This window comes from Anolis sagrei, chromosome 3, assembly GCF_037176765.1.
Source record: "Anolis sagrei isolate rAnoSag1 chromosome 3, rAnoSag1.mat, whole genome shotgun sequence".
Lineage (NCBI taxonomy): Eukaryota > Metazoa > Chordata > Lepidosauria > Squamata > Dactyloidae > Anolis > Anolis sagrei.
The window spans coordinates 82,033,175-82,045,894 of record NC_090023.1 but is presented as its reverse complement, the minus strand read 5'-3'; the positions used below and the strand labels follow the sequence as shown (position 1 = coordinate 82,045,894).

At 38.8% G+C, this 12,720-nt stretch overlaps 1 protein-coding gene across 15 annotated transcripts in view; it reads right to left on the bottom strand.

The window, feature by feature from the left end:
• Positions 1–12,720, bottom strand: part of DMD (dystrophin) — a 1,568,405-nt gene that overhangs the window by 916,774 nt on the left and 638,911 nt on the right. For all 15 annotated transcript variants that reach the window (XM_067466757.1, XM_067466754.1, XM_060770144.2 and 12 more), the window contains 2 exons: positions 12,304–12,483; positions 3,560–3,735 (listed from right to left, as the gene is read on the bottom strand). In XM_067466757.1, coding sequence (XP_067322858.1) covers positions 3,560–3,735; positions 12,304–12,483 — 356 coding nt within the window. The remainder of the gene's footprint in view (positions 1–3,559; positions 3,736–12,303; positions 12,484–12,720) is intronic.

Genomic DNA, 12,720 nt, shown 5'->3' with positions numbered 1-12,720 from the left:
GACCTTAACAAAGTTGTTAATAAAATGGCCATCATAAGATGAAGTGTGGCAGCAATTAAGAATAACAAGCCTGAAGAGAGCACATTGTCTTTTTTTTTATCAGAAACTCATACTACTAGAAAAAGAGACCCAGACTTTTAAAGGGTTCAGAGAGATCCCTGATATCACAACAGGTTCCATTCTTTCCAGGATACAGTTCTGGGGTTCTTTTTACATGAGTGGCCCACAGAGAAAGATCAGAAGATGCTCCTTGGAGTGGGCTGAGGTAAATTGGTTCGGAAAGCATGGTGTAGTGGTTTCAGTATTGGACTAAGACACTAGGAGACCAGAGTTCAAATTCCAGCTCAGGCAAATAAACCCAGTCGGCAACCTTGGGAAAGTCTGAAAACATTCTGTCAAGAAAACTCTGATTTACGTGTGCCTTAGTATTGTCATGTATTAGGCATACAAAAACAACATAAATTGGTTGTCAGATAGTGAGATTCCCTATACTTGCTGTCTGGGGACCTCCAGAAGAGAGTAGGATCAAATGGAACTCAAAGCAAAAGTGAAAATAATGGCAGCTCTTGGATGTGTAGCTTTCTTTGAAACTCTAATACACATTCTATGTTTTGTTTGCAACACATTTGAAGATAGACTTGTACAGGGGAGGCTCTATCCACTTCCAAAATCAGCACATTCCTCCATTAAAGTTTTGCTGTGGATGCATTACTGAGAAACACCGACAGCAGAATGTGAAATTCACTTTGCATTCAGCTGGTGATGTTTTCTGTCATGTCCAGAGCTGCTCTTAGCTGTGGAAGCCTTTTGTAGCAAAAGACAGGCCCTTGGATATAAGTAGTATTGCTGTGCAAAGCCTTGTAAATTATGGATATTTTGTACTGCAAGTTACAGTAAAAAGAGCTTAAGAAAAGCAAAACCATATTAGCTTTACTAGTTGTGAAACTGCATAACAAAATTGACACAGTAGATCATAGTATTTGGCTTTAATAAACAGGATGCCAACAGAGAAGTCTAATTGCTCTAATTGTTCCAGTACTAGGATTCAAACACAGCCTGCTGTGAGCTCATGCAAGATAAGCTTCTCTAAAAACCTTTTCTCTGTCATACAACATTTCTGAACTACCATGACTGGCATATTGTGAATATAAATTTTCAAATATATTGTATTATTGTCTAACATAGTAATTTCACTCTGGGTCAGTTTGGCACGTGTTCTACACTGCTATTTTTTCCTTTCATTCAGGAAAAACTCATTAATCTTTCTAAAGGAAAGATACATACTGTCTTCTGTTCTCTTATTTTTTGCCCCCTCCACATTTTAAATCAAAGTTAGCTTACTGAGATGTTCTTCACTTCAGCAGAGAACAATGATGTAACACCTATTGCCTTTCACCTTGTCATCCCAGGAATTACCTAATTTGACAAGGTATTACTGACCCTTTGTAACATTTGTTTGAAAGAAGTGTTGGGAGAAATCCAATATTAAAAGAATGAAAACCCTCAAAAGTAACTGGAAGGAACATTTGAGCTTATCACACAACGCAGGCAAATCAGCAGGACAACAGCATCCCTGCTTTGAAGTTATTATACAACATTCCTCCTTTTCTGCTGCTCTTCCAGTGGAAGCTATTTCTTTTTTAAAAAGGAATCATTCATGGATTATTTATGTTTGTAAAAGAAACATTTTCCAGGCTGGTTGTCATTGGAGGAATGGTGGGAATAATGTGATATCATGTGAAAATTCCAAGGTAAATATGCTGTTGCCCTGAAGTATTTGCAATTTCCCTTTCTCATGTGATAACACTCTTATGTGTTGGTTATGAAATGTGGGATTTAATGGTCCTGCAGATGCTTCTGAAGTGCAATTCCTAGTAGATCTAACCAGAACAAAGAGATATAATGGCAGCTGTATTTCAGAAATATCTGGAGGGTCATCTTGTCTTATGATTACAAAATCCCAGTTATCATTTCAACATGTTCATTTTCATTGGAATCAAAATACAGAAAAAATCCCATTGGCTTATTTTTGTTATTTCACTCACACATCCTTCATCCTTTATAAACTTAAATAAGTTCTCAAATATATAAAGTATACAATTGATTCCCATGATGCCTGTGTGATGCTTAAAGGTAAGATTATCTGGATCCATTTTAATATGGTTTCAGGCCTGATTATAGAATTGAAACTGCACTGGCCACCTTGGTGGATGAGCTACAAAGAGATCTAGACAGGGGAAGTGTGTCCCTGCTGGTTCTCTTGGATCTCTCGGTGGCTTTCAATACAATCAACCATGGTATCTTTCTGGGCTGCCTCTCTGGAATGGGCCTTGGGAGAACTGTTTTGCAATGACTCCAGTCCTTCTTGGAGGGGTGGACCCAGATGGTGGATCTGGGGGACTCCTAAATGACTCCTTGGATGGTGGCCTGTGGGGTCCCTCAGAGTTCAATTCTGTCTCCTATGTTGTTTAATATTTACATGAAACCGCTGGGAGATATCATCTGGAGTTTTGGAGTTTGGTGACAAATTAATGCAGATGACACTCAACTCTATTACTCCTTTCCATGAAATACCAAGGATGTCATTCCAGTCCTGAACTGGTGCCTGTCATCAGAGATAGACTGGAAGAAGGCCAACAAGGTGAAACTAAAACCAGACAAGAAGAATTACTCCTGGTCAGTCGTAAGGCAGATCAGGGTATGGGATTTCAACCGGGCTGGATGGGGTCACACTCCCCTTGAAGATTCATAGTCTAGGAGTAATCCTGGGATCATTGCTGACCCCGGAACCCCAGGAGCACCTTTGCACAACTAAAGGTTGTGCACTAACTGGCTGCCAGTCTGCTTCCGGGCTAAATACAAAGTGCTGGTTGTTACCTATAAAGCCCTAAAAGTTTGGGTCCAGGCTATTTGTCCAATCACATGTGCCCGTATAGGCCATCTCATGCACTGCTGTCAGAGGAGGCCCTGCTCTTGGTCTCACCCCTGTCTCAAGTACATCTGGTGGGAATGAGAGAGAGGGCCTTCTCTGTGATCTCTCCCTGTCTCTGGAATGCCCTCCCTAAAGAAATAAAAATTGCCCCCACCCTCCTCTCCTTTAAGAAACTTGAAAACGCACTTATGCACTTTAGCTTATGGAGAGGAGGAGGATTAGAATATTTCAATTCATTGGAAAACTGGCTAATCCATTTGTACTATATGGCTCCTATGATGCATTTTAAATGAACACCTGTGTTCACCATTTTAATGTAGTGTATTTTGAATTGCTGTTTGGGGTATATGTCTTAATGTTTACTCATGTTTTAGATTGGTGGTTCTCAACCTGGGGTCCCCAGATGTTTTTGGCCTACAACTCCCAGAAATCTCAGCCAGTTTATCAGCTGTTAGGATTTCTGGGAGTTGTAGGCCAAAAACATCTGGGGACCCCAGGTTGAGAATTAGATTATCATGCCCTAGTGGATTGTTTATATCTTGTTTGTTTTTTTCAATGCATAGAAAATCTACAATGGTTTTTATTACAATTTTTTAAGGAAAAAAGTTCCTTTTTTCTTGATCTCACCTTTTCCTGATTTCTGAATCCACAACAATTTGCCTCTTCTTCTGGGGTGGAGGTGGCGGGAGCTCCTCTTTAGCATGCTTAACCAGGATTTTTTCTCTTGTAGTCACCATAGTTACAGTTTCCATTACTGTTGTCTGTGTTAGTGATGTCTGACTGGTAGCAACAGCCTGTGAAATCTGTGAAAAGTATTGAACAGAGGTCACACATTGCTTGAAAGACTTCAATAAAGACTGTTTGGAGTGCCAATAGAAAATAATGAGAAACTGTTCTTGCTTGTTCGCAGGTTGACCTTCAGAACAAAACAACACTAAATTGAACTGAAGCCAAATTGTTTTATCAGACTCTTGCTAGATGAATAAGACATACGAAAAAGTCAATTTCAAAATCAGGCTCTAACCTAAATAGATTGTTTTTGGGGTATTTCAAGTCAACCAAAAAACAGAAAACTCTGATGTTCCATTTGGTGAAATAAAGTACTGTATACAATGAACACACACACAGAGAGATTCTTTACTTCACAGGTTGTAGAGAAGTGTCATATTATTCGGATATCTGGCTGAAGAAGATCCTGTCACATATTCACAAGCAATTAATTTATTGTATGTGTGTTTTAAAATGACCTTTGCTCCTTTGTTTTAAAAATGAATTTACTATTTATGCAAGTCAAAGGAAAATAGCAGTCTTCATGCTATAGTTTTTTTTCTTTTTTCCTTCAAGAAGAGAGCACATTTCTTCATTTCCTTCAAGAACAAAGCAAATGAGATAAGCTTCAAAAGAAGAGCATAGAAATACTCTTTCTACAACCCTCATGCTTTTGTGGTCTCAGAACAGATGATGATGATGATGATGATGATGATGATGATGATGATGATGATGACGACGACAATGACAATAATAATAAATTCTAATAATAAGATAAAGGGCCTCATCATATCAGCCAGGAGAAGTGTCCCACTTCACTGCCGAAATAAGGGGCAGCTGGGGTGACTGAATACATTTTAAAGCCCTGAAATATGATATATCTAAAATATTCCTCACAACTCTCATTTTGTTGTACAGCTTCTGAGCTAGCTTATTATAATATTTATTTATTTACTCTTTATGCCATCTTTCTCCCTGTGTAATACAGTAAAAAATACAGCAAAAAATTAAAAAACTAATACATCAAAAAAACCCCTATTTGCTACAAAACGTTTTACAATATATTTAACAATTGTATTGTTGAAGGCTTTCATGGCTGGAATCACTCAGTTCTTGTGGGTTTTTTTCGGGCTATATGGCCATGTTCTAGAGGCATTTCTCCTGACGTTTCGCCTGCATCTATGGCAAGCATCCTCAGAGGTGAGGTCTGCTGGAACTGGGGAAAAAGGGGGTTTATATATCTGTGGAATGACCAGGGTGAGACAAAGGGCTTTTGTAAGTTGGGCTAGGTGTGAATCTTTCAACTGACCACCTTGATTAGCATACAATGGGCTGACTGTGCCTGGAGCAAACTCTTCTTGAAAGGTGATTAGATGTCCCTGCCTGTTTTTCTCTCTGCTGTTTTTGCTGTTGCAATTTTAGAATTTTTTTAATACTGGTAGCCAGATTTTGTTCATTTTCATGGTTTCTTCCTTTCTGTTGAAATTGTCCACATGTTTGTGGATTTCAATGGCTTCTCTGTGTAGTCTGACATGGTGGTTGTGAGAGTGGTCCAGCATTTTTGTGTTCTCAAATAAAATGCTGTGTCCAGGTTGGTTCATTAGGTGCTCTGCTATGGCTGATTTCTCTGGTTGGAGTAGTCTGCAGTGCCTTTCATGTTCCTGGATTCTTGTTTGGGCGCTGCGTTTGGTGGTCCCTATGTAGACTTGTCCACAGCTGCATGGTATACGGTAGACTCCTGCAGAGGTGAGAGGATCCCTCTTGTCCTTTGCTGAACGTAGCATTTGTTGGATTTTCTTGGTGGGTTTGTAGATTGTTTGTATGTTGTGTTTCCTCATCAGCTTCCCTATGCGGTCAGTGGTTCCCTTGATGTATGGCAGGAACACTTTTCCTCTGGGTGGATCTTCATCTTGACTCTCGTGGCTTGTTCTTGGTCTTGCAGCTCTTCTGATGTCTGAGGTAGAATATCCATTGGCCTGTAGAGCCCAGTTGAGGTGGTTCAGTTCATCTTGGAGGAGGTGGGGGTTCACAGATTCTTTTTGCACGGTCTGCTAAGGCTTTAATGGTGCTTCTAATGGTGCTTCAAGGGAACTTTCAAGATTTTGCTGCCTTGTTGTTAGCAATGCTTCTTAAGGCCATTCAACCTCACTCCTCAGGATGTCTGGTTCTAATTCATTCACCACACCATCAAAACTATCCTCGATATTATTATCCTTCCTATACAGATCTTCTGTATAGTCTCGCCATCTTCTCTTGATCTCTTCAGCTTTTGTTAGGTCCCTGCCATATTTGTTTCTTATCGTGCTAATTGTTGCCTGAAATTTACCTCCAATGTTTCTAATTTTCTGGAAGTGGTCTCTTGCCCTTCCTATTCTGTTGTCTTCTTCCACTTCCATGCATTGCTTGTTTAAAAATGGTTCTTATCTCTTCTGGCTAACCTCTGGAATTGCACATTTAATTGGGTATATCTCCCCTTATCACTGTTTCCTTTTGCTTGCTTCCTTTCTTGGGCTACTTCCAGTGTCTCAGCAGACAACCATTTTGCCTTCTTGGTTTTCTTTTTCTTTGGGACTTAATTTGTTGCCACCTCCTGAAAAATGTCGTGGACATCTATCCATAGTTCTTCTGGCACTCTAGTTACTAAATCTAGTCCTTCAATCTGTTCTTCACTTCCACTGCATATTTGCTAGGAATGTTAGTGAGATAATATCTAACTGGTATGTGTTTTCCCTGATCTCTTTAGTCTTATTCTAACTTTATATTAGAAAGGGCAAATAATAATAATAATAATACTTTATTTATATCCTGCTTCTTCTCTCCAAAGGTGTTAGGAAACATAGTGATTATTTTAAGTCAATTTAGGCATGAAATCATTTTTCATAGGTATCTTGTCTACAATCACCTGTAAGTTTTTAAAGCAGTGGCCATTGTATATCAACCTCCAAATGCCTCACAAAGATTTCTTCAAAATTCAAAGTAGTGGCCACAAGTTTATTAGACTTCTGGAGGGCTTTCCCCAAGTATTTCAAAACCACACCCCTCGTTTTCTGAAATGTCTTTTCTCTATTTTATTATCAATAATTAGAGGAGAAGATAACTGCTCAACCTGTGTCTGTGTAAAATGATCACATGATTGTGAATTCTGTACACTGAATATGGTTTAAAAAAGACTCCATAATATCCAGTATTCTTGTGGATCCGTAGGTGGCTGTGGAACCCCTTTGGAGGACACCTGTGTGTAAGTATTTTTAATGTGTGGAGGTCAGTGCACAACTGATCAACACACAGTCTTCACAGAGTGAGGTTCCACTGGTGGTGTAGTTTAACACAATGACCATGGCTTCTCAATCTGTTGTAGCCTTCTTCCGCCTTCACAACCATTGTAACATGTACCATGTTATCCTCCGCCTGCTCTGCCGTTGACGTCTTTGGGTCTTCGGACTGTGCTTGGTCTGGAACCTCCCCCATGGCCACTCCTGGGAGTGCATGACTCCAGTCGTTGTGCCCACAGGTTCATTGGAACATGCAAGCCCCCTCACCACAACAAGGTGAAAGTCCATCGAGGGGGTCCAGTCAACACATACAGGAAGTGTCAGCAGTACAAAGTATACTGTGGAAATAATGTATTTATATTCCAGAACAGTAAAAAGATAATTTAGCCAACATAAAGAGAAATGTATGCTAGATTACATTTCTCTTTTTGCTGGCTAAAAAGAAAACTCAACTATTAATATCAATATGTCATTTGCCTTCTTAGTAAAAGATATTACTGAGACAGAAGGTGGTTGAGAACATAAATCATTTATGAAAAGTATATAAATTGGTAAATCACCCATGACTCAACTCACATTAGAACTCAGATCTTTTTTACATGTACTGCTGTTGAGTCAGGCCTCCCCCATTGTGTATGTCTGCATTTCATTTTTTCTGCCTAAGTTGAGTATATTGCATTTGTCACTGTTGAACTTCATTTTGTTAATTCTGGCCCATCTCTCTAATCTTTTAAGATCATTTTGAAATTTGCTCCAGTCTTCTAGGGTATTGGCTTGGGTATAGTTTGATGTCAGCTCCCTTGAATCCTAATCCTAGGAGGCAGATAGGGCAGAAATATTAGTTTTTGAGAAATTGGTTATTTATTGGGCTTGTATCAGAGATGGCAATCCCATTTTCAGTTGTTCATAACTGCTGAGCAATAATCTTAGTACTATTAAATAAGAAGGAGAATTTAATAAGTTTGATGGCAATACATAACATTGCTGTTTCCCTCGCTAAATGTTCAGCTGTGGAAATACCATATTTACTCAATTCTAATACTCACTTTTTTTTACTAAGATACCTTCCCAAAATTAGGGTGTGCATTAGATTTGCTTAATATGATAAATACTTCTTTGGGTTTCTGAGTTTTGAAAATTGAGCTGTGCATTAGATTCGATGGCTCATTAGACTCAAGTAAATATGGGTATTTCAGAAAGTTTCAGCTCCAAGAATGGAAGCTTCTTGTGTTTGAGCCAGCACAGTGTAGTAGTTTCAGTTTGAGTGTTGGAACTATGACACTACAGGCCAGGACTGAAATCTCCACTCAGCCATGGACACCCACAGGGTAATTCTATGTAAATCACATTTTTTCAACCTCAGAGAAAGGCAAAGGCAACCCCCTCTGAACAAATCGGTCAAAGGAAACTTCAAGACAGGCTCATTTCAGGGTCATCATAAGTCAAAAGTGACTTAAAGTCACAAAACAAATGCATCAGTGTACAGGGCAGTCATCCACACTAAACTCAATGGGATTTACTCCTGGATGTACATATTTAAGATTGTGCTGCAATAGCTATTACAGTTTTCTTTGTACTATACTATACAGATATGGTTTGGGGGAAAAACTAAGAGGGCATTTATCTCAGTGAAAACCACAGAATTGGTTCTAAATTTAACAAACTGGATAACAATTATTACTCATTTCTTATAATTGCATCCCCTGTGAAGTGGAAATGACCACTTTCACTACATTTTGCCAAATTGATTACTAACTGCCCACTGCAACCATGATTCCCTCCCTTTCATTTATATCATGTTCATTAGTCCACCTCCCAATGAAGTCAGTAAATGCCAGCTAAATTAGAAGGAATATTAAAGAAGACTGAATGAAAGATTCAGTGTTTGGCTAGAAGCAGAGGAGTTGTTGAGTACAGGTGTACCAGTTCATTACTGCACTTTACAAATATGATTTAATTATGAAATCCAATCACAAGCTGTGCAACTGCACAATTTAGAACAGAATAATAAATGATGAAGTCCTATGCATGATATAAATAAATTATGTTGCATTCAGTGGGGATTATTCCCAAATATTTTGGTCACTTTTGAATCAAGTTTTTTTGTTCCTCAACTTCTTGACCATCGAAGTGCAAAATAAATCAATCTTGATCATTTGTCAATAGTGGGCCAGAGGTTTAGCGCACCTGGTAAATCATCAGCAACTATAAGATCTATCAACCGAAAGGTTGCAAGTTCGAAGCCCCAGGTCGGTGTGAGGGGCCAACCATCAGCCCTGCTCACTGTTTACCTAAGCAGTTTGAAAACAGCTTTAGCAGTAATTTGAGAAAATAGGTACCGCTAAAAGCGGGGGAGGTGTTTTACAAGGCCATAAAGAAAAGAAGATCAGAAAATGCTGGAATGAGAAAGTCTTGACGGCTCTTCGTCATAGAGGATGGAGTGACAGCACCCCCTGTGGACTCGAGCCCAACCGTCCATGGCATCGAAACAACATACCCCCTTCTGTTCTATCTGTGTACTGTCTATACAAACAGCATTTAATGTTCGCCGTGTATGTGTACTGTGATTCACCCCGAGTTCCCTTCGGGGTGAGAAGGGCGGAATATAAATAAAGTGCTGTTATTGTTGTTGTTGTTGGCATTATTATTATTTTTATTATTATTGAACATTTTAGAATTGCACAATAATTGTTCTTTGATCTGAAGCCACTCTTGGACTTTCAATGGACTATCCATATTTTGAAAGAATATCTAAATGGGTGGATCACAAACTATAAGTGAAAAGATAACATTCCTTCCTCCTGCTTCTTTTCTCTTGCCCTTTTTTCCCCTCTCCCATTAATAATGATAGCTGTTTGTACTAGTCATAGCTGCTGCTGAGAGCAAGTCAGTAGAAAATCTGCCCTCCTCCTCTCATATTCCCCTTTATTTATTTATATCATATTTACCACATTTATATCTCACCCTTCTCACCCCAAAAGGGATTCAGGGTGACTCACAACAAAGACACAATTCAATGCCTTGTGTACACATAAAAATAAAACAAAAATTACTTTAAATTCACATAATTAAAACACATCACATTACTTAAAATCACGCAGTCCAAAAACAAATGCCAGGAGCCATTCCAATTGTCATTTGCATTGCATATATTATTGCACTGAATAACAACAACAACAACAACAACAACAACAATAATAACTTTATATTTATATCTCACCTCCATTTCCCTGAAGGGACTTGGGGTGACTTACATGGGGCCAAGCTCAAAAGTACAGTTAAAACATAACACATTAAAATTACATCAACAAACTAATAACAGAAGCAATATAACAGAATAAAGACAACATTAAATAATATATAAAACAAAATGTCAGGGCCAACAACCAATGGTAAAATTCAGTTTCTCATCGGGGGTGGGAGGGTGGTGCCACAACAATAGAGGATAGAGCTAGTGAGTAAGGTGCATGTATCATATAGCAATATTAAGGATAAGAAAAGTTATCCGTAAAAGTTGTAATATAACAGTAGTAAAGTGTTTAAGGACAGATTTGTGTTTGTGTGTGTGTCCCCTAACTGGGACCAGCTATTCATTGTTGCACTGGGAATCACTGTGCAAACGCTTGGTTCCACAACCAGAATTTAACTTTCATCCTGAAGGTCAGGAGGGAGGGAACTGCACCTTCTCAGAAAATGGAAGCAGTTGGTGGATTGACTGATAATCTGAGTACACATTCAGACAATATAGTAACATCTCACTTTCCATGATTTTTTAAATCCTTTTCTTCTTTTTTCAGTTCTATGCCCAGGGATTCTGAGAATTGCAATCTCAAAAGGAACATTATGAAATGCTCGATATTCTGCAACTCTTTCAGATTTTAAAGGCAAACACATCTTTCCTGCATGCCTCTTCTCACTTCAAATTACATTGTTATGCAGGGATATGCAGTCTTTTGTCCTATTCTTATGCCAAGGAGGAGAGCCCAGGGTAGTGAGTAGTTGCTACCTGTTTCACTTCCACACATCTCCCTCCAGCCCTCAGCTAAAGAGAATTCCCTAAACAGTACCTGCTTGTTTCTTTCCAAGACACATCCATTTCATGAGTCTTTTTCCTTGTTTATGAACATGGCTGGAACTCTGGCTGCTGTATTACATACATCATAAGTTAATATTTGTGCAGTTATCTGTGATTATGAAAGAGGAAGTGATTGTAGGAGACTACCACCATTGAGAGGAGGACCTCCACTCAGGCATTCTAGAAAGGATTCTTTAGGGTACATCTACACTGTAGAACTAAATGAAATTTGACACCTCTTTAAATTTAATGGCTTAATGCTATTGGATCCTGAGATTTGTAGTTTTGTGAGGCAGACATTGCAAAACTACAATTGCCATTATTTCCTACATTGCTCCATGACAGTTAAAGTTGAGTCAAATTGCTTTAATTTTACAGTGCATATGCACCTTCACTACAGGGCAGGCAACAGTATAAACCTGCCTCTCACCTAGATAGCCAAGTAGTTGGAAAACTGGTGGCACAGAGCCAGCAAATATTTCTGAATGCCACTGGCACAAATAAAGCTTTCCCCTGTTTCACACTGCTAATGTGCCTTCTAGACTTTCTGTCTTTCAATTATGCTACATTTTTCCTTTAAGTAAGTAACTTTTACTGCGTGATGAAAGATACAACTGTTTTCATAACCCTTAGAATGAACACTTCAGATCACAAACTTCACCTCTTCATTAGTTCCTTTAACAAGAAACATTTGTGTACACATTCATGCCAAAAACAAATATCACAATAAACACTGTAAAATTAATGCAGTTTAACACCACTTTAAATTCCATTGTAAAATTATATGGAATACTGGGATGTGTAGTTTGGTCAGGCACTAGCACACTTGGGCAGAGAAGGCTAAGACCTTGTACAACTCTCATGACCAATGGCATTGACCAATGACAATTAAAGTGGTGTTAGACTGTCTTCTACAGTAGACTGTAGATGAATCCCCTGCTGTCAATTTACACAAACTTTGTCACTCTTCTATGTCAGAAAAACAAACAAACAAAATAACTTCACTTGGATTAATGGTAAAGATATTTAGAGTACTACACACTGTACCTGAAAGATTGGAGATGCAAAATAGAGAACACTATAAGCTACAACATGACCAATTTCAGTTCACTCACGCTCTAGCCTAGAGAAGAATGCTATGTCTTTAAGAAAAACAGATTGAAAAAGACTTGAAACTGCATCATTTACACTTCAATCATTTTACAGGCATATGATTTGACTGTCATCTGTTGACAGGGTAAATGGTTATGACAAACCTGCTTAGAACTGCTCTCCAGTTTCTCTGCCAAAGTTTCCCAGCGCTGAGCCACATTTTCTAGCCATCCTTCAAGCTTCTGGGAGAGTGTTTTGCTTTTTACAGCTGAAAGGAGGTCTTGGCTGAGTGACTTCAATTTATCCATATTCTGTGTCTTGATTTCCAGTTCTCCTTTCAAGATCTGTTACAATGGATACAGTAAAGCAAAATGAAAACAAAATCAAAATAAATAAAAGCATAAATAAAATAACTGTAGCAAAGTAACTGTGCATATTAAATGAGACCAAGGACCTCTTCACACAGACCTTTTCGGCCATGCCATTGTGCCAGCAATTGCTGGCAAAAGGAAAGCATGTGGGGCAGTTTGTGGTGCCCTGTGCACCCTCCCTCCTCCCCTCATTACAAGGAGAGAGCAGGT